Here is a 23,212-nt window from a genome sequence, read left to right as displayed (position 1 = left end):
GTGATAAAACGGAGATTCACAAAACTGCGATTTAACCGTCATTTGCGTTTGGAAATCACTGTCTGTTGCAAACATGCCTACCTTATTTGTAAGTCTACGGAGACTTCTGTTCTCAAGAATCCCAGCCTCTGGCGCTCCCGTCCAAACTAACTTCGGTTCTGCCAAATTCCGGAGCCGTATTAATTCTGGGAAATATTTCATCCACAGTATTTTTTTCGTATGCTGCAAAGAGGATATTTGGGCTTCAGGGATATTCATGTCTGTCCTGTGGACATTTACTCCTGTGATTAATTTCCTGTGTGCCCCCTGATTTCTAAAGAGTAGTAGAAGATAATGAGCCTAGGACTTCAAAGCTCTGTTAAGTGCAACTGTATTTTTTTTTTTCCAGATGGCAGAATAAGGAATATTGTATGTATCCTGCACAGGGTTATGGCATAGGGTCTGCACAGTGTGCCAAAAGCTCCCTAAATCCAAAGGGGTGGATTTTAAGAGCCCTGCTCGCGTAAATCCGGGCGGATTTACGCGAGCAGGGCCTTGCGCGCCGGTGCGCCTATTTTACATAGGCCTACCGGCACACGCAGAGCCCCGGGACTCGCGTAAGTCCCGGGGTTTTTTGAGGGGGCGTTTCGGGGGCGGGCCCGGGGGCGTGGTTTCAGGCCGGGGTGGTCCGGGGGCGTGGCCGTGCCCTCTGGAACCGCCCCCAGGTCCCGTCTCTGCCCGCTAGAGGCCTGCTGGCACGCGGGGATTTACTTCTCCCTCCGGGAGGCGTAAATCCCCCGACAAAGGTAAGGGGGGGTCTAGATAGGGCCGGGGGGGTGGGTTAGATAGAGGAAGGGAGGGGAAGGTGAGGGGAGGGCGAAAGCAAGTTCCCTCCAAGGCCGCTCCGATTTCGGAGCGGCCTTGGAGGGAACGGCGGCAGGCTGCGCGGCTCGGCGCGCGCCGGCTACACGAAATCGGCAGCCTTGCACGCGCCGATCCAGGATTTTAGCGGATACGTGCGGCTACGCGCATATCTACTAAAATCCAGTGTACTTTTGTTGGCGCCTGATGCGCCAACAAAAGTACGCTAAGGCGCGCTTTGTGAAAATCTACCCCAAAGTGTTTGTGTTTTTTTTTAAATTGTATCAACAAACAATTAGATTCACATCTCTAATATTCTTTCTTAAGAAATGGCCATTTCATGAAACTTTTCTGGCCCATGGGAAAGAATATTTCCTGACATTTAATAAAAAGGAGCCTGCTCCCCCTAACACATACACATCCAGTCGATCCAAGTCCCTGCCAAATAATTGGAAGCTGGGAAGAAAACGCCTTCACACCTATACAACTAAACTGTTTGAGCCAAATGGAGGAATCTATTTTATAGTTTGTCGTTTCAGGCAGCTAAGTATTGCAATCAAGTCCATGGCATTTCTGTATGCCACAATAAAATTTGTTGACCTGATTTCCATGCATTCTGATGTCAGCTGTTGCTCTGGTACAGCCCATTCTGCCCATGGCTTTGCTTGGTAGCCGTGGTGCTGCCGCACGCGATATACGGCTCTGTAGTCTTACCGATGGCATTGCATCATTTGTAACGCAGGACGATTTTTATCTGTTTAGCCCAACTAATGTTGCTAATTCTCAAATCCTTTCCCTTTGCTAACCAATGGTAGAAACACCTTGATTCAGGAATAGTGCAAAAAAATATATAATAGTGATCATTATTAGGTGACAAAGCAAATAAAGTAGCCAGTACACAGGAAAAACAAATCAAGGAGAAAGCAAAGAGAACGGATGTTTTACATTGGTATCTCTGCTGTTAGTTCTCCTTATTCAATTAGAGCCTATTTAAGTAACCCCCTTCCTTTATTTCCTCTAATTTCCTGTCTGAATGATGGCCTAGCCAAGATTATTAGCAGTTCAGGCTTCTTGCACTACATACAGAGTACCCTTCAGCTGATAATTTGTACTACAGTACAAATTGTTGCATGTTTTTTAAAAAGGCAGTAGAAAGTAGGGATGTGAATCGTTTTTCTAACGAATTGAAATATCGTACGATATTTCTAAATTCGTTAATATATCGGGTAAAAAAAAGAAACAATCACTTTTCCCCCTGAATTTTCGTAAAAATCGTTTTTCGGATTAGCGCGCGCTAACAAACGTTTATTTTTGTTATTTTTTTGTTACTTTTTGCTATTTTTGTTAGCGTGCGCTAACCCGAAAAATGATTTTTCACTAAAAAAAAAAAAAAAAAAAAAAAAGGAGATCCGTGGGAAAAGGAGATAGTCCCGCGGCCAGACGATCCCGAAAGCAGGGAACGATTGGGCACCCGATTCACATCCCTAGTAGAAAGCTCATTTCATCCATTGTGTCTTCACAGTTCTCAGCCTTGCAGTGCCCCGGAGCCCTCGTTCCAGGTGCGCACACCTCAGCTCATGCTGACGGTTTCGGTACCAGCCACTTCCATGAATAAGGCTGGTGCCCGACAGCAGTGGTTAGATCTTGCCCTCTTCAGCTCGGCGTTTTCTAAGGCAGCGCAGATTCTGTAAAAGATGCTTGCAGGTTTTCTGAGATCTCTGGGTCTCTCGTTTTCCCACATTCTTCTCATGTTACATTTCCCTCACCCCTGCCATCTAGCAGATTTCCTCTTTAATTCATAAGGTGTTGGGCTTTCAAAGAAGACAGCATGTAGCAAGGCATGATGAGAGGCATGAAAGTAATATATAAACCCAGGTGCAGCGGGCATTTCTTGCTTGACAGGGAGTGCAGCCAAGCTCCTGAGGCTTCAGACAGATTTGTCATCCATTTGCTGTTCTCCACCCAGCTACCCTAAAATTGTACCTACAAGCCCAGATTTAAGGACCAGGCAAAAAACATGGGTAAAACTTGCAAAGAGTTCATTATTTTGAAATAGCACATCATTAGTTGAAGGCTCTAATTTCCATTTATCTTTTGCACAGAAATAACCAAAAAAAATATATAAAGTAATACCTCTTATATTGGACTAAGTTAATATACATTTCTTGACTACTTTTGAGAGGTAATAACTCCCTTCATCAAGTCTGAAAACAAGCTTCATTAAGCCAGATGTTCTACTTGGGGGTACAAAAATGCCGGATTCTTCTCACAAGCGATGGGCAATGAAAGCTGACTGCTATTGCTGCATTTTGAAGTCATTTAAAAAAGATGGGCATAAAGGATACATCAGAGCTGTATGCTTCATTAGAATGGTTAGCTATAAAAATAAATAAATAAATAAATAAATAAATACTGGAGTTCAAAATGAATGTTTTTCCTAATCTGTCTTATGCATTGTTGTATTACAAGGTATTCATTCATGTATTAGGATGGTGTTGGGTTAGGTCATTGAAAAGTTCAGTTGAATATGATTTGGATTTACTGGCACATAAATAGTAATTATACAGTGAAAACCTGCAGAAAGTCCTCATTTTAGTGATACTTTCCACATGTTAAACTTCTATGTCAATTCACGTTCATGATAATTGGAGGATCTCCCGTTTGCAAGTGCAGAATCGTTGGAAGTCCAGAAGAGTTTGCATGGTGGCCTTTCCCCGTCACCAGCACTGGAATGCAGCAGTGTTGTGAGTTTTAATCTGTACAGTAAGTCCTGTAAAATTTCACATGCCCTCTCACTGAACTTTTTAAATGCTTTTACTAAGAAGGAAATAAACCTATGTCTTTCATGCCAACTTGGATATCGCCACGCTGTTCATATTAGAGTTATCCTGGTAGGCGATCTTCCATTTGTCGCCCACACATTCTTTGCACTCCAGTTGCAGTGATTAATTTTTTTTTTAAAATCTATTGACTTTCATCATTAATATTTATGAATACTTTGAGGAGTATGAAATGTGCATTGTAAAAACAAATATATTTCTAAGTGTCAAAACATCACACTAGAAAGTTGAGTTCAGAACTACGAACTGATGGTTTCGGTGCTGTTTAAGGTGACTTTTGTCTCTTCACAAACGTTTAATATATCAGGACTAAACATTTCATTCCTTCTTATCAGAGGGTGTTCTGAAAGGTTGGATTTTTTTTTGGTTTTTTACATGTTTGCCATGGAATTTGTGTTGCTATGTTTCTGCTTGCATGTTTCTTTGCATGCATTGTTCACGTACCAGTGTGTTTTGTTAGTGTCTCTGCTTATTGCATATCTGTAATTCAGTACTTTGCAGGTGTTGTCTTGAAGTACTCTTATTGTTATTACAACTAATTTAAAACATCACATTTCCATGTTGTGTGTTATAGAGTGCATTAATATACCAGACTAACAGAAATTGCTCTAGTGTAACTAGGTGAACTGTGTGTTCTAAAACCAAACTTGCACTGTCGTCATGTCCCTTCTGCTGGAGGTGTTTTTTTCCTTCCTCTTGCATGTAGTTCCTTGCATAGTGCATTGCTGCTAATTGTTGATGTTAAGTATTTAGAAACGCATGTTTTACTTACAAAGTATTCTGTTTGCACCATGTATAGACTTTCTACTTCTGCTTGGGTCAGAAAATATAATTGGATTTAGGATTGCATTAACATTTTTATTAAATTTCAGTGCACCAGGTAAGTACAGGGATAAGTTTTGCTTTAGAAGAAATGGAAAGATTCACCCAAGAACCTGATGATATAGTCGCTGGAGTACATTACATCACTGTATTCAGAAACAGGTCAACAAACTGGTAAGGTTGGGGAGGGAGATGTTTAGGCCAAAAGACCGAAAAGGGGGATCGGATCATTCTATGTATATACTGCATATATTTAAAGTGCTTCAGGTTTTATTTATTTAATATGGAACCTAGCACATACTTCATTTGGATTATTTGTCCCTATGTGCATCACTTTGTACTTGTCCACATTAAATTGGACATCCAAATGGCTGGTGCAGTCTCGCAAGGTTGTGCTGCTATGTACTTTTTTTGTTTTGTGTGATGGCGTAGTTCAACCAAGAGTAGTAGTTCCAAAATAAGGAAATTAAAAAAAAAAAAAAGTTTTTCAAGATATAACTTGTTTAATGCAGCACAAACAGCAATTATCTGCATCGTCTTCCTAAATAATGCTGAAACTTGTGCCCAGTTACAAAGCTGACCATGGATCCCAAATGCAAGTCACTAGTTCATTTCAGCTCTGAATCAGTTATGCAGTTTTCTGAATTGTTTGCCTTCATAATTCTAAGTATCATACTGGGGCGTGCTTGAGGGTCTGGGATAAAATATTTTTTTAGTATCTAACGTTTTGCTTCAGCTTAAGTGTTTTCTTAAAAAAAAAAGACATTATTATAGTTCCAGCATTAAATAAATAACTTCCTTTGCCATATGATGGCGCCAATGGCAAGGTGCAGAAGGTCAAGGTTAAAAAAAAAAATTAAAAAATTCCTATGCCATTTTCATTTAAGGTGTGCAGTGCATTCCTTTCATTCCTGCTTAACAGCATCCTGTATCCCTGGAATATTGCCATATCCCTCAATTAGTCATTTCTATTGTATTCCTGATTAGTTAAATATAGATCCACTAAAAATTTAACCAGCTTAATTTTCCATTTGAAAGTAGGCCAACATTTACAAGCCCTGAAAACTGAGCTTTTATGATTTATTTTTTTTTTTTAACAGTTTCCCAGATGCAAAATTAGTTCATGTACATTTTGATTTTTGCTCTTGGTTTAATAGACATGAAGTATGAAATGAATAACCATGGAGATGCATGTGACCCAGCCTTTGAAATGTGACCTTGGTGTTTAAGAGGGGTGAATATAGACAGTCAACCAAGTGAGCACATCTACCTTTATAAAACTAACCAGCACACTATCCTGGAAAGCCGTGTAAGCCCTTTCTTCTGTCATGGCTTAATAAAGCCGCTTTCTTTGTGAAAGTTGAGAATTTTATTGTTGAATTGCTTATTAGGGACTGCTGAAGTTTCTTGGACAGAAGAGCAGCAAAATAGTTTCGTGTTTTATACTGCTGCAATAAACACAAGTACTTTAAATTCACATCTGCCAGGAAATATGATCAGTTTAACAGAGCTCAGAGCAAGCACAAGGCAATATTGGCAAAACCCATGGCTTGTATGTATTTCTGTTGTAAGGTCTTTAGATCCATTGTAATTATAGGGCAGTAGAGCAAAGTGTAACAGGAAATGTGGATTCCATGTTTTCCCCCTAATTCGGCAGATTCCTCCTGCTCCTGTGTACTCCAAGCATGTATATAAAGAAAAAAAAAATGTTTTAAGGGAAAAATCAATTATTTTCAGTAAAATTTAAACAAATGTACATCAGCTGTAAGCAGTCTATGTTTATTTAAAACATTTACATACCATCTATCAATTGTCTATAGACTGTTTACAACTTAACACACTTATACATTAATCTGAAACAAAACATAAAATTCAAATTCATATACAATTAATAATGAAAACAAAAGTAAGCACCTCAACACACAAGCTCTGGAATTCATTGCCAGAGGATGTGGTTAAGGCAGTTGGTGTAACTGGGTTTAAAAAAAGTTTGGATAAGTTCCTGGAGAATTCTATAAACTGCTAATAATTATTAAGGAATAGTAGCTTGGGATCTATTTAATGTTTGGGTACTTGTAGCCTGGTTTGGCCACTGTTGGAGACAGGATACTGGGCTTGATGGACCCTTGGTCTGATCCAGTTTGGCAATTTATTATTTTCTTATGTTCATCTAAAAACATAAGCAAACATGTTTACTGAAGACCAGACCTCCATGTCCAATAATTGAATTACTATGTTTGAAAATGCCAAATTCAGGACATTTATTTAAACTTTTTTAATAGTTTCTGCATTTCTCTTTCTTCATTTGGGCTTAAAGAAATAAAACCATTGTCTGGTTTACAGTGGTCTATTTGTTTTCATTGCTGTGGAAGTACTGATAATAATTAACAAAAAAAAAAAAGATTAGACGTCTGGGCTGTGTCCATTTTTGTGTTTAAGTTGGCAAAGCTTTTCATCTGTGATGTTTACATAATCTGACCAGCAGTTTGTCACTGCCTTTGGTACATCCCATAGGGATGACGTGGGTTGGTTTTGTTTTTTGTTTTTTTTTTTGTTTTCTTCCAAATTCAGAAATGGCAGGATAACATAAGTGTAGAACTCTCTTTCTACAACCCTGCTTTCTTAAAGAATATTCAAGCATTCAATCTTACAAAGATTTATGCCCATAAAGATAACGACACTGTTTCTAGTTTTCCAGTTTTGGTAGCATTGGAAGCAGGCTGGAGTGAGATGAGCAGCGAGGGATCTAGCGCAGTACACATGGCTTTCTGTAGTACTAGAGACCTGAAGGGCTAAAAACCTGCATCTTGGAGAGAGTGTGTATTCTCCTGAAAGTTGGAGAACATGAATAGTGGCCTTGCTTTGCCTGAAAAAAAAATCAAATCTGGCAAGCTTCAGTGCTAGCCTCCCATATATCGTTCAGCCGATAGCCTGGATCCTGGCTCTGAGACGTTCATCACTTGCTGCTGGCAGATAAAACGTAGTTACCATATATAGTCAGTGATGTCTCTCTGGTGAGCAGAGAAAGAGGCAAAGGTATCAGTTTTGCTGCTATTTAAGAATTGCTCTGGCTGTAATCCCGTATTTCCTATAGCAAATACAGGGATTTATTTCCTGTCATAAATCTGGAGAAGTTTGTGCACCAGCGGGAAAGCTGCCCCAGAGGTACCAAATGAATGCATAAGGATGGTCTTCATCCCTTCGCTACCCTTCTTCCTACCCTGCACAAACAGGCCGATTACAATATCGGTGCGCAAAAAACGGGTGCTCATGATTGAGGGCTTGCTTTCCTAATGCACACGATGTGGGAGGCTAATGAGCCGCTGCGTTAAAAAGGAGGAGCTAAGGGAAACTGAGTCCCAAGCATCTTCCTCGGTATCGGGCGCTCGTAAATCGAGCATCCGTTTCCTAATCTGACTGCCATCAAGTCTTTTTTTTTTTCCCCATGTTGCTGCTTTCTGTGGTTCTTCCAACTTAATATCGCGATGATGATAAGTCTGAGGAATCGCAGAAAAGCGGTATTTTCCGCTTTTCTATTCAGATTTTGGGGTGCCTCAATACTTAATGCCAGCTCCAGGGTTGGCACTAATATTTGAGGGTTAAAATGTACATGTTGGGTGCATGGTTTTTCTTTTTTTTACATGGGGGGGGGTACTAGCTAATAACCTCAGTAACATGGTATTTACATGTGATGAGCGCTATTAGCTATGCGCTGGTTTGGACGCGCATTTTGGACGCACCGATCCCCTTGTTGCATCCAACCGCAGGTTCACCTGTCACTAGCCTGAGTGCACGATATTGCATCGGCCTGTTAGTGAATACAGAGGAACCTCCTGTTCAGGATCCCTAGGTCTGTCATTCTGGATTCAGTTTCTAAGTAAAATCCATCCATCAGGGGAAAAGAGGCGTACAATTGAGTACCATAGATCTTTACCATAACGTTAAAACAGATACCAAAAAATGCACTAGAGAAATGGAATTATCTCCTGTCGAGCAGTAAGGAATTGTTCTTTATGCAAAATTCTCAAGCCATAGAAAAGGGGGTCTGTCAGTGTCTAGAGTTCAGCTCATGGCAATTTGTGGTTTTTGTTTTTTTTCAGGCATTGGTAAAGCTATTACCAGCCTGGTAGGGCTAATTGGTTCTTGTGAGTCATTTAGTTGCCTCTGAATTTTGTAGAATGGAGGCCTCTATTCTAAGGTGATGAGAAAGCCCAACAGCATAAGGATCCAGATGAACCCAGTACTGGTAGTAACCATTGGCTGAACAGTAACCTAGTAGAAAAAGACCAACTGAGCAGTCATCTCTGTCCACACTGTTAAGGATATATCCCAGCTGTCAGCTAGACAACATGGAGACTTGTAAGAGATCCCGCTATGATTTTACAATCCCAATATATATTGGGGGGGTGGGGGAAGCAAACCTACGATGCAGTGTGCTTAAAAACCTGGACTGGCTCAGCCAGTCCCATAGGACATGGAGTCATCTGGTCACCTTATTGTACTTATCAGATTGTGGGCACCGTCTCCAATGGCCAGATCCCATGCATCTTTGCACAAATCTTCATGGGAACATGCATCCAGTCAGTTAACTGGGCCGTCGAGTAAGTTATAACAAGAAGGGTAAGTGGTGTGCTTTTAAGACCAAAGTGGGAGTGATTTGCACGGGTCTGTACAGTGGATCTGTGCGCAATGAACTCTTAAGTAATTTTGACATTGGAGCTGGGCTGCAGCTTGGTGCTAGCAAAACTCTTAAACATATCGCTGCTGTAGCTGCGCACAGATATAAAACACAGGAAAGGGTGGAGAGCATTGTAAAATCTGCTGGCACGGACCTACACGTCCATTCATTACAAATGAGTATTGGTGCCATTCTTAAAGTGCTCTTCTGCTTTTTATCTGTTTTGTGAAGGATATGTCGAGGACCCTTTTGAGAATGTAGAATCTCAATCTCTCTCTCTCTCTCTCTCTCTCTCAATTCATTCTCAACCTGAGTACCCAGGTTTTCAGAAAATGGTTACGGCCCTATTTTTGTATAAAAGCCTTTAGAGATATTAATTTTATTTATTTATTTAACTTCTTTTACTATACCGATACTCAAGACCAGGTCTTATCGTACTGGTTTACAATAGAACAGGGGGAAACCAATTAACATCTAGATTGAAAGTAAAGTTACATTAAACAGGGAGCGTAAAACATGGGTGACAGAAGACTGGACAGATTTTAAACTATAACAACTGGAGAGTGATAAATATAATCAACAAAAAACAATATGTTAGTGATACATAAACAGAGATTTATCCTAGGCGATTATTAACATGGTATGTCCAGTGGGAGGAGGAGAGGAGGGGAGGTGAGTAGGGGGGGGAGAAGGAAATGGGGAGGGGGGGGAGGGATTAGGGAGAGGTCGAAGGGTGAGAGTCAGTGTTGGTTGAAAGAGGTTCCTTCAACGGTAGGCTTGTGCGAACAGCCAGGTTTTCAGTTTCTTTCTGAATGTTAGATGACATTGTTCCTGGCGTAAGTCATGGGGAAGCGAATTCCAATGTAGCGGACCTGCTGTCGAAAGTGCTCGCTTGTGAATAGAGTTGTGGACCGAGGATTTGTTGGGGGGGCAGGGGCCTTGGGCCTTGGGCGATACCATGTCAAACACATTTCTGGTTTATTCTTAAATTCATGAATCCTTTGAAATCAGATGTTGTACCTGATCATTCTTCTTTTTTCATCTTCGGTGTAATATCAGGGACGTTTGTTAATCGGATTTATAAAATGTATATTTTTATAATTGCTTTGCAATTTTCCAAGAGCAAGTACCTAGGACTGGCAAGTTGTAAATGTAGTAATTAAATAAGGGGTGCCCTGCTGGGTCAGGCCGAAGGTCCATCGAGACAGCGTCATTTCTCTGGCCTTGGCCAATCACTAAAATCCCTTACTACTCACTTCCTATGACAAGAGGTGAGTCTCCTGCTTAATAACTGTTTATGGACTTTCTTCCATGAACTTGTCTGAAAAATAAATTAAAACAAAACATTACAGAGAGAGAGAGAGAGAGAGTATTGTGATAATTATAGGCATGGAAGCTGCTGCTCGGAAGCATCCAACAGATAAACACTGAGCTGCTTTGTCATCTTGCTTTCCCCTGCTGGTAGTGTTCATGGCTTTCACGATACGGCAGTTTGCTTGCTAAACCCACCTTGTAATTGTGACTTGATGTGGAATTAAAATTGCATGTTTTAATGTACAGTGCTGTAGTAGTGACAAAGTGACTTTCTGGAGCAATATTTTTATTCTTAACACACTGAACAGAGTGACGTCTGGTTTTTTTTTTTTTTTGTTGTTGTTGTTGACACCTCAAAGCGAGGGGCTTTAATGTGATATGTAGTATTGCTGAGTCTCTGGGACTAATATCTATCACTGTGTGCAGCTGCTCGGTGAAAACTCAACATCCTTTTCATTGGTTTTATTGTACTTAAGAGATTCCAAGATTACTGCAGTCTTGTCACTTGACAGATGCTACTGATCTGTGTTCATTTGGTTTCTAGTTATACACGTCGTCTGGTTCTGGGATGATGCTGATGTTTTAAAGTCATTTTGATATTTTCCCCTTTTTATGCAAGACCAGCATACCTTAGCTCATTTCAAAGCTGTACCAAATAGCAACTTGGCATTCACTTTTTATTATTAAATTCATGCCGTCTATGAACAACTTTTCTTATTTTATATAAGGCCATCATGCTGAGGATACTTATATTGTTTTTTTCACCTTTCAGCACAACTGGGTCATGCATGATCACTGGTCCAAGAACAGTCTTTTTGTAAATTAATTAATATTGCACTTAAGAATAAGTTGCTTCTCCGCTGTTACTTTGAAGAGAAGTAACTTGCCCGGTTCTTTTGGATTATACTTAACAATAAACGAACTTCCCTGTTTTTACTTGAGGAGAAGTAGCTCACCCTACGTAATGCTTGGGATCCCAATTTTTGTTGGTAATTGTCTTATTTCAAGCCATTTCTAAGATGGACCAGACATCTGGTTCCAGTAATAGGTCCATGAGATAAAGCTCTCTTAAAGCTGAAGGTACCACACAACGGCATTGAAGCTTTGAAGCACGCCTTGTTTCACTTTGACTTTCAAAGTCCATTTCTTTCATTGACTGCTGGGATTTTGTTACACCTGATTAGGGCCTACAAAAAAAAGGCCAGAGAGCCACTTGCTCCTTGAGTTTATTTGAACAGAGCATGCGTCATTCTTGCCTCGGAACTGTTCAAGTCCGTTTACGAGGCCTCCTCTTTGCCTTCAGTTTCCGAGCGCAGCCAAAGGTAAATTACACTACTGTCCGTACACAAAGAACATGGATTCTCTGGCTGTTTTGTTCTGTGGATCTTGTTTCCAGCGTTTGCTTTGTGTTTCTCAGTGCTGATGGCTTTTAAACATGGAGGACTCATGGAATCCTGTCTTTATGACATCGTTCTGGGTTCTCTTGAACCGGCTCCTGAATTTCTCGCTGAATGGTTTTTCCTCTTATTTGCTGTCGCCTCGTTGTTTTCTTCATACGATCTTCCCTTTTCATTCTTACATTCTGTTTTGGCTTTGGTAGACTCTGGGCCTCATTTACAAAGCACAGTGTTATTCAAGCCGGCGTTGGGCCTAAATTCCTAGAAGTATTTTTCAAGCTGGCAGTAGGATAGCAATTCACGGCGCGGTATGTGTGCTGTTTTTTGAAAAGCGCCGGCTCTGAGCATCAGCCTCCCGATGTGATCGGTTTTATAAGGCAGCCCTCAAACTCTGTAGGGAAGAGAATGATAAAAAAAAAACAATGTCAAAGTTGAGGAACTTTAAAAAAAAAAAAAAAAAAAAAAAAAGGGGGGGGGGCCAATTTTCAAAAGCAATTTACCCAGGTATCAGGGCTTTTAAACGTTTCCTACCTTGCGTGCGTGTACTGATTGGCACGTGGTGAAACAGTGGATTTTGGTGCAAAGTTAGTGGGTACTTTGACCCATGGGCTTTGCACCCAATTTCAAAGGGAAAGTACATGTGTAAATTGCTTGGGGAAAAAGTATCCACAGGGAAACGTTTTACCCATGTAGTGCCATTTGACTTTTCTTAAGAATCTGGCATTATTTTCAGCAGTTAGGGCATTAATGCTGCTTTGCACAGATGCTAACATTTTCTACATAAGCAGTTTTTATTTTATTTATTTAGAAATATTTGTTGTCCGCACACTCCAGTGATCGCAGTGGCTCAGTCACAGCCACAGCTCAAACATAAAACAATTACATTACAGTCATTTAAAGGTATAAAATATAAAACAATACTTACTCATGTTATCCCATTACCAGCACACCTGGTTTTCACATTTCCTAGTGTCATCGCTATTTCATTAAAGTTGGGATCACTTCAAGCCCCTTCTGCATTTTCTCTTTTTCTTTGGCATTGTTTGTTTATTTCCCCATGTCCTCTTTTAAAAGCTTTTTTGAATAACCAAGTTTTTAGTTCTTTCTTAAAATGCTTTGCAGCTTCTGTCAGTTTCATCTGCTGTAGCAGGGTGTCCCATAAAAAAGGGGTCAGCAACAGATGTAGCCCTCCCCTTGTACTTCTCCCAGATGTGCTTGTTGAATCACGGGGACCGATAATAAATTTTGATTTGAAGATCTTTGGCAACTTTGGAGTGTATATACATGTAAACTTGTCCCCTCCACACACACACACCCCCAAATCAACTTTATGAATAATCTTATGTATTCTCACCAAGTCTTATGTGTTAAGACTTTATAATGAATTCAGGTCTTAATAGGAAGCCAATAAAAATTGTACAATACCGGGATAATATGGTCATATTTACCTTTTCCAGATAGTACCCTCACTGCAGAGTTTTGTAATAGTTGTAAGGGCCTAATAGTTTTTGCAGGCAACTCTCAAAAGTAAGGAGTTGCAGTAGTCCGTTCCTGAAAAGATAAGCGATTGTAGAACGAACTGAAAATCATTAGGTTCTAAAATTTGGTTTGTCATCTTAAAACTCACAGTTTACAGTAACCGGATTTCACTAGTTTCTGTACATGTAGCTTCGTATATAACTTTCCATCAAAGGGTAGCTTTCACCATTTAATATTAAAGAATCACATCTTCCTCTCTATATGCATTGGCATGATCAATCCAAGTAAACTTGACTTCATTACATTTTCAAACTTATTTAGACTGCTTCCATTTTATCAACATATTTAATTATTCTTACTTTATTTCATTTACTAATAACTCAACAAAGTTGGGTATGTTTACTTTCATGGTGCGGTGATTGGCAGCACAAAGGCTAAGAGGATTGAACAAATATAAATAGCAGAAAATGTGCCTTCTGTTCACATAACTAGACAAACTCTGTGAAGGCTCTGAAATCTTTTTTTTTTTTTTAAATACTGTCTTCTGAATAGCTGTGTGGTTAGGGGCATATCTGTGATACACTAGCTTTTATGATTAATTCTTGGATGCCTTAAAACATTCCAGTCTGAAGAATGCATGTTCTGGGGAGTTTTCTGCGGTGAATCAGAGTGAATAAGCTCTTGCATATGGTTTCATTAACGCAGTGATTTCATTCAAAAATAAGTAACCATCTGCTACTGCTTCCTCCCTTACAAACTTCACTTGATTCATCACAGATTAGGAACTCCCCTTTAGATATTACATGCATTTTATTTATTTATTAAAAAACTTATAGCTCGCACAATCTGCAATTCTTGGCGGATTGCAGGTTCACATTCACAATGATAATTCCATATATGAAAGAAGGACAAGGCATTTGAGATCAAACGCTTAACTCTCTAACCTGGAGAGATAGATTTGATGCAGGTGAAATTATCCCTTTCTGGTTAGAAGTTCAATTTAATTTTCAAGTTCCATGGCTCCACAGGTCTCAAGGTCCTCAGAAGATTTTGGTGAACCTTGAGATGTTGGAGTGAAAGGTCATAAGGTATCTCATCTAAGCCCGTGAACATTATGGAATGTTTTGCTTCTTAAAACCTTACACTCAGGACCTGGGTCAGCGTAAGGACATGGCTTGTGCTAAAACAGATTCACTCTTTCCCATCTCCCAACTCTGCTCCTTACATGCATATGTCATGTTAACAACTTGCATGCTTCCACCTGGACTGAGCAGAGGAGTTTCGGGGGGGGGGGGGGGGGGGGTAGTTGGGAATGTGTATGGATTTAACATGCATGCATTTGGGTTGCAAAAAATATATACATACATTTTCACAAAAAACTTTTGCAATAATGTAGCAGATGGAATTTGTGTGGGTAAGTATGGTGGCATAATTTTCAAAGTGGATTTATGCTAGTAAGACCACTTTGAAAATTGGCATAACTTATGTGTGTATTTGTGTAATGTTACAAAATTATCCCATAAAGTTGATGCTATCAAACTAGGGCAAGAGTACATTGTACAAACGTCATCTTTGTGTAACTTTCCTCACTCCAAATCACATCACGTCTTCGCTGATGGTAACTGTGTTGTTCGTACCTCTGAATGTGCATGTAAAACTGGCCCCCAAAACCTAGCCCACCAGCAAACCTCACCCCGAGCTCAGAATGGCCCCTCTTACAGTGGTATAAAAAGTTGATTAATATGTGTTCCTCCCCTCCTCTTCCCTGTCCAAAACGGGATTTGCAATAAATATCACAAATCCGGATGCAGCCATAACATACAGCTATCGCAGGCATAACGCCCGGAAAAAAAGGTGTAGTTATTTCTAGCATTAAATCATGCGATAGCATGCATTATGCTATCACGCTCCATGTAAAACACCCCTCATTTTCATAAACTCTGCCCAAACTCCTCCCTTTTGACTAAATTTTTAAAATTTGCATACACATCTCCCGATGCATTATCGCATACGTTATGCCATTGTCATGGATATTAAGGCCTTAAAGGCCACGATAACACCATAACGCAATTTGATGAATGACCCTGTTAGTTCATATAGGAAACAAGAGTTTTCATCTTTTTTAACATGATTATTATTTTAGTTTTGAAGATCTACATTTTCAGTAGTCTGAGGAGGGAATACAGTTGCCTGTGTTGAGGAATATTCAATCCAGGTAGCTGTTTTAGATGGCAAGGTGAAGTACACTTTTGTGGCATTTTCACCATGGATGTCCCTGAGAAAAGGATGCGATGCATGTAATTATAATATCATAGTAGATGATGGCAGATGAGGATTAATTGGCCCACCCAGTCTGCTTGGCCATTCCTATCTGTCACTGTAGGTAGAGTGTGGCACCCCTATGGGTTGGCCACTCGATGTTACTAGGTCCCTGTAGTAAACTTTATATCATGAGCCATCCATCCCCCCTCAGTTCCTACCACCTGGTTGGATGCCTCAATCCTATTTAGCCCGGCCATTTTAGAACGCCATGGGATCAGTTTGAGGAAGCCTTTGAACAGTAAGGATGTTTGTTTTACACTCTGGTGACGCTTCCCAGCTTCACCCAGAAGCAGTTTCAGTTAGAAGTGATACCTCATTGTGCACTCCCTGACAGAGGGTCCTTCTTCCACTAATTTACAGAAGAGAGATTTTTATGCTTGATTTCCCTTTTGGGGCAAAAGGGCTCTTAACCAGAGGACCTCCACTAGACCCTAGGTGGACAAGCACAAGTAACTGATCCTGCTGAAGGTGTATCCAGCTTTATATCTGGAAGTATTTTTTGGACAAAGACTGTGTGGGGAGATTTTTGGGTCTCCCCCTCCCCACGGGGATTGCAGTGCTTTAGGTAGCCTGATCCCATTCTGACTTTTCCCCAAAAGAAGTCACCAGAAATATCAACTAAGGATGAAAGAACAAGATCGGTAGACCCCAACCGGATCTCCTCCCATGGGACGAGGGTGGTCTGGGTGTCTAGGAAGGAGATAGAGCAAGGTAGGATTTTTGCTGTGAAGTGGGACCCCTTAAAAAGGATTCCCGGGTTAGCCGCTGGGTGAGCTTTGTACAAGTAAAATCACTATGGGAGCTCCTCCCACATGCCTGAACAAAGGACACCTACCTACAGATGAAATCATTCACATATCACAGTCAGGTGTAATTTCACTAATTATGGAAAAATGGTCTTTCCTTTAATCATGAGTATAAAATCAGTAAACTTTAACTTAACACCCAGAGCCTGGTCCTGTGATTTGTACCTGCATCTCACCCCATGGGATGCACCTACAATTTACACATACTGGAAGCAAAACAACATAGTCTGGACACAGTTCCTGCACAACACACCCCGCAGCGATCAAACACTGAATAGAACGTATAAAGAAAAGGAAACCTCAAATCAATAAATTAAAAAAAAAAACCCGCACAGTTAAACATGCAGTTCCTGAAGTGAGAATTCTGGCCATTCCTGGTTTTTACTTTCATTCCAATGCATTCTGGTATCTGTTGTCCCGTTTCTTCCATTTGAAATCCACTCTACAGGAGCCAGGAATGCACCAGGAGGAGGAGGTATCAAACTCAGGACTGGCCTGAAATCTCTCCAGAACCTGGGTTGCTTCACATCTCTGTTTAATAATAATAAGTTTAATATTATGTATGTTCTGATGTAATCCGCCAAGTACATTGGATTGCACGGGCTATAAATTAGTTTAAATAAATTAAAAAATAGTAATAATGTCTTATAGGGTGATCATATAGCTCCAAGTCTAGGGGGACAAGCTTAGTTAGTCTTGGAATCCCATTGCATACTGGGAGCTGTAGTTATGATTTTTTCATTGAGTTCCCCTGAGAGAAACAGGACTTGCTCTCCAAGTTGCATACTGTTCATTTGTAAGAAATTTAAAAGCCTTACTACCTAACCAGACCTTTAGATGATATTGATTTTTTTTTTGTTGATTTTGAACTGCTGTTATGATACTAAGTTTCTTTGTAGTTTTTTTGTTCTAGTTTTATTGTAATGTTATAGTTTATAATGTATGTTTGTTGTGAGCCGTGTTGAAAGCTTCTGGAAATTGCAGAATATAAAACTTCATAAACAACATAAAATTTTATGCATGCAGTGAGGGCAAAACAAGACTTGACCCAGCTTGTCCCAGTGGACAACTGGATATGGTGCTATATGGTCATCCTATTTATAGATATGTTATGTTTTTCTTCTCCAGCGTCCTAGCAATATAGTGCCTCACTATTGCATGAAGCCTGTGCTACAGTGACTTCCGATAATGATCACATGCCTCCATCACTAATCTAATGGCAAACAGTGCTCTTGCCTCTTCACAACTTTGGCGTCTAGGTCCTCTCTCATTGTGGCTGTGACTTGTAATTCCTTGACAATCACTGCTCACGTGTTCATCTCTCTCCCCATGACTGTCTCTCCCAATTTTTCTTCCAGCAGCTGTTGTATCTGACTTTTCCAGCTCCTCTCTTTCTCTCATTGGCTCCTTTCTCCCTCCTCCCCCCCCCCCCCCCGCAATGGTTTCTCCTGTCGAGGAGGGATCTCGACCCTCCCCTGACCCTCATGAAGGGGGCCAGGGTTGCAGAATTTTTCACCTCTAGATTAGTGGCTGAAATCCAGCTCAGGTCAGTAGTGAGCAAATGTTATCTGAAGCTTTTTTGGATGTCTAAGTGAAATGAGTTGATGGTCTCAGTCCTCTTAAATTCTTAGTGGAACAAGTGTCCACATCACTAAAATCACCATCACAGTTTAACATTAATTGGTACCATTGTTGGCAATCTTGGCAGAGGCGCCAAAGATTGCCCAAGCATGGGATCTGAATTATCCTCTCATTACCTAGGGTTGATCTAGCCAGAGCAGTATGTGGGGAAGCTTGTACTGCCTTGCTCTATGCTGTTGTAAATGCAAGACTTTTGGTTTCCAGTGCGGTCAATCTGGCACCTTTTACATGCACTAAATTCACTATAAAAATTATTGGGGGGAAAAAAGACATTTTAGAGCATCAGGCTTGGATCAGTTCACTCTAGAGGTATATTCCATTTAAATTTCTTTCATTAAATCAGAGTTTTACATATTCAAAGAAAAATAGTACTATAAATTGTGTTCCCCTTTGTTTTATCTAGATTGGCAGTTAATAGATGAAACTATGTCCCCTAAGAAGTCTAAGAATGAGCTGGAACACTGTGATTTTGAGAGCAGATTATCCTCTGCAGATAGTACCTCAGAGTGGACATCTGTGAAGGTTGCCCCGGAGGAAGCTATGACAGATCACAACCTCTTAGCTATTCGGGTCATGGTAACCAGCGATGGAAGCAGGTAATTTACTTATTAATGGATACCCACTTGTCTATGAAGGGCTCCTGAAACTTAGCACAAACTCATGTGGGACCTGCCACATACAAGGATAATGCTTTCTCCTAGTTAACAATTTTTACCTTTTTTGGATAAAATTGCAATTGCAGCATAAGAAAAACAAATAGGCAACAATGACTCAATTTCCTGCATTCTTTTTTAAAGAGGAAAAGCAAATCTACAGCAATCATACTACTCCAGTGACCACAGGATGTCACCATTGCAAAATGGAAAACAGATTTTAGAGCAGAAATTGATGTGTAGCTTTTCTGTCTCAGATTCTAAACAAGAGGTAATTCCCAATCAAGTCGGTGGTTCTCAACTAGCTGCCAACATTGCTAGCTACGTCTGGATTTGGTTGCAAAAATAAAAAGTGCCACCTGTTGATAAAATTGATTAATGGAGAACCAGCAAAGAACCTGGACAGAGGATAATACCTTTTTAAGGATTAGGAATGTTTAATGATGTAAATGTAACCGTCCTTCCACACCTGGACTGACCAGAGGAGACACAGTCGGGAACTGCTGGACCATCATGCAATCTGTTGGGCTCCCTTGGGCTACTCCAACTGAGGATAAGATTTGTTTAAGGGCTCTTATGGCTAGGGACACTCCCTTGTGGCTTACAAATAGAGACTTCCACTCCAAGTTGGATTGTTCCAAAAATAAGAGTTTATTGAGGAACTTGATGAATTGTAATGAGCTGACAAAACATACATTTCCTTCAAGTAACATCCATTAAATAAATCCAAACAGTCACATAAACAGTTTACAAACATGCAGGGGCCTCCTTTGCCTCTAAAAAAAAAACACCTTCAGGCCACTCCCAGAGAATTAGAACATAAGAAATTGCCATGCTGGGTCAGACCAAGGGTCCATCAAGCCCAGCAATGTGTTTCCAACAGAGGCCAAACCAGGCCACAAGAAGCTGGCAATTACCCAAACACTAAGAAGATCCCATGCTACTGATGCAATTAATAGTAGTGGCTATTCCCTAAGTAAACTTTATTAATAGCCATTAATAGAGATGAGCTTTGTTTTTTTTCTACCGGATCGTTTTTTGAGTCGGAGGCTTCGGGGTAAAGTTAGTTTTTCCTCATTTAGTTTTTTGGAAAAATGAACAAAAACTAAAGGGGGGGAAAAACGCAACTGGCCCAAAAAAACGACGTGGGAAAACGAAGCTCAAAAAAACCCACCCCAAGCATTAAAATTCACTTTAATACATTAAATACGACCCCCCCCCCCCACCCCCACCATCCCAATCCCTCTCCAAGACTTACTAACATCTCTGGTGCTCCAGCGGGGTCCCACGAGGGATTTCTCCCTCCGTGCTGTCGGGCCTGCCTCGATCAAAATGGTGCCGATAGCCTTTGACCTACTATGTCACAGGGGGTACCGGTGCCATTGATCAGCCCTTGTCACATGGCCATTGGCACCATCTTGTGCTCCTACCATGTGACAGGGGCTGACCAATGGCACCGGTAGCCCCTGTGACATAGTAAGGGCAAAGGCTATCGGCGCCATTTTGATTACTGGCAGCTGACGGTCTGAGTGCAGGAGGTCGCTCCTGGACCCCCGCTGGACCACCAGGGACTTTTGGCAAGTCTTGGGGGACCCTCCTGACCCCCACAAGACTTGCCAAAAGTCCAGCGGGGGTCCGAGAGCGACCTCCTGCACTCGGACCGTCGGTTGCCTGTAATCAAAATGGCGCCGATAGCCTTTGCCCTTACTATGTCACAGGGGCTACCGGTGCCATTGGTCAGCCCCTGTCATATGGTAGGAGCACAAGATGGAGGGCGCCATGGCCATGTGACAGGGGCCCTGTGACACAGTAGGTTTAAGAGACACCAGCGCCTTCGTACATAGTGAGCAGTGGGGAACGGGACCCATCAAGAGAGGCTTCATTACCAAATCATTTCTCAGGCATCTAAGCCAGCGATTCTTATCCCAGTCCTCAAGGACCAGCTGGTCAGTCTGGTTTTCAGTAGGGGTATGCTTCTGTTGAAAATGAAACAGGAAATTTTAACAAGTTTTCCAGTTTTAATTCATTTCTTTTTTTTTTTTTTAAAACAAACAAAATTTCATTCTTTTTCTTTTGTTTCATTGTAAAATAAAAAAATATCGCCTCCACTGCCAGAGCCAAAAATAGCCTGGCATGCTTACTGATCCCCCAAAACCTCCCCTCCCCAGTCTCTTACTATAGTTCTTCAGTCTTCATGGGCCGAGAGCAGTCCCCAGCCTCTCCTGCCCTGTTTTCAGGATGCAAACAATGAATACGCATGTGATCGGTTTGCAAGCAGCACGGTCTCCATTGTGTACAAATATTATCTTATGCATACTTATTTATTTAGTTAAAAAACTCTTATAAACCACTTGATATACTGGAGGTAGGTCCAAGCGGTTTACAGTATTAAACATACATAATAAATTACAGAATGACTACAAAAATATCACAAGTTAAGCAGAATAGAATATAGTAAAAATAACAAAGTGAAAGAGGTTAGGAAAAAGCAAGCTTGAATAAATAAGGTTTTGGGTTTTTTTTAGATGTTTCTAAAAATCTTTGTTAGGGATTAATCTAAGGTGATCCAGGAGGGATTTCCACAAAGAAAGGCCTGCAACCGAGAAAGCTCGGCGTCTGGTAAGGTCTAATCTGGCATGGGCGGACAGTAAGAACTTCTAGTAAACATTTATCGGCAGAGCATAGTTGTCTGGGTGATTGATATATACAAATTAAAGTGCTCTGCCATATAGTAGAGGGGTTGTGGATTAAATTGTGACTCAGACAGAGGATTTTGTATTGATACGAAATGAAACAAGGAGCCAATGCAAAGCAAATAGAAATGGGGAGATGTGACCTCGGGTTTTTGAGCTGGATAAAATGTGTGCAGCAGCATTTTGAACAAGCTGTAATGGGCGTACTGAAGAATCAGATAAACCTAAAAACAGGCCATTGCAGTAATCAAATCCAGAAAATATTATGGTTTGAAGAACCAAACGGAACTCATTTTGAAATAATGGCGGTTTTAGATTTTTTTAGTAGATGAAGTTTGTAAAAATGAGTGTTTGACTGCAGTGGAAATATGATTAGACACTTATTGTGGACATTCTGAAAATTAGATCAGATTAAGAACGTCTAGTCTAATCAAAGTCCTGCTATAAAATGGCTTGCACTTACATGTCTTCAATAATTAGAAACCATAAGTATACAGAAAGAAATCATGAATATTAAATATTGCTTTGTCATATACCATTTTTGTGAGTATTGTAGTAAATACTGTTCTTTGTAGATCACAGTCCATAATAAGACACACATTTCTTTCCCAAAGTCTGTTAATTATTCTATTTTTTTATGTGTGCATTCATATGATATTGCGATTAATTAAATAAACCAATTATAATAATATAGTCTGTGAAAATAGCTTATAGTTTAAAATTAAAAAAACGGATCTTCAGAAAAAAAGACCTGGAAGTATTTTTCTCCTAATTTTGAGCAATATGGGAGTGAAAGAAATGGCTGGATTATTTAGGTTCACAAATCAAGATCACTGCCGCTTTTAATAACTAACACACGGTGCATGGCCGTACCTTGATTGCATCATTTCTGGAAAACGAACAAACTTCTATCATTTATTTAGTTTTTCTGGGGCCTAAGCATACTTGAGAAATCTGCCAATGTGCCTGAAAGGGACACATGAGTCTGGTCGCAGAGACAGAGAATTCATTTAGAAAGTGCTTCTCAGCCCAGCAGAATGGAGAGAGGATCATACTATAGACATCGTTAAAGTGCAGTATCCTTCATTACTCGCTAGCTGTGCTAGCATCTTCACGCTCATCCTTGTTCTGGCCACTCCTAAAAACTGTTTCAGTGCCTGCCAGTTCTGAAGGTGTATTTTGCCCCCGAATATGGATCATGTCCAGAGGCTTCCCAGCTTAGAGAGAAATGTGTTGGTCCTTTTCGGAGGATGTGAGGCGAATCTTTTGTACTGTGAAAAAAGTGCCATTCTGAATGAAGGTTAGTATATCACCTGGGTAATATTGTGACAATTATTGCTAGAAGAAAGGCTGATTACCTTTGACATTGCTGTATGGTATTGGGGGGGCCTTGTCCATCTTTCTAAGATTATAAATGATGACAGATTGTCAGTACTGGTGAAGAATGGAAATGACAGATGTAGCCTGCATTTCTATGTTCTAGCTCGGACATGGAATCGGATAACTGCGATGACCTTGGTAATTCTGGACTCTGCAAAGAATCGTACTTTTTCCCCGAGACTGTGTCATCCAAGAAGCTCCTTAAAAGGCATGTTTCCATGAACGATGGCGGCCAGCAGGAGAAGAGGAACATTAAATCCAGAGCACTTGATGGTAAAGAGCTGCTAATAATTTGAACCCATTTCAGTCATGTTGATGTAGATGCATGGCATCGTGATCCATGGTCT

The 23,212-nt window shown here is 40.5% G+C and overlaps 1 protein-coding gene across 8 annotated transcripts in view; it reads left to right on the top strand.

Moving 5' to 3' along the window:
- MICAL2 (microtubule associated monooxygenase, calponin and LIM domain containing 2) overlaps positions 1–23,212 on the top strand; it is a 187,095-nt gene that overhangs the window by 124,832 nt on the left and 39,051 nt on the right. For all 8 annotated transcript variants that reach the window (XM_029582916.1, XM_029582920.1, XM_029582918.1 and 5 more), the window contains 2 exons: positions 18,543–18,735; positions 22,969–23,138. In XM_029582916.1, coding sequence (XP_029438776.1) covers positions 18,543–18,735; positions 22,969–23,138 — 363 coding nt within the window. The remainder of the gene's footprint in view (positions 1–18,542; positions 18,736–22,968; positions 23,139–23,212) is intronic.

The sequence above is a fragment of the Rhinatrema bivittatum genome, chromosome 17 (assembly GCF_901001135.1).
Source record: "Rhinatrema bivittatum chromosome 17, aRhiBiv1.1, whole genome shotgun sequence".
In the NCBI taxonomy this organism is placed as follows: Eukaryota; Metazoa; Chordata; class Amphibia; order Gymnophiona; family Rhinatrematidae; genus Rhinatrema; species Rhinatrema bivittatum.
Note: the sequence above shows the minus strand (reverse complement) of the source record. Positions and strands in the feature narration are given on the sequence as shown.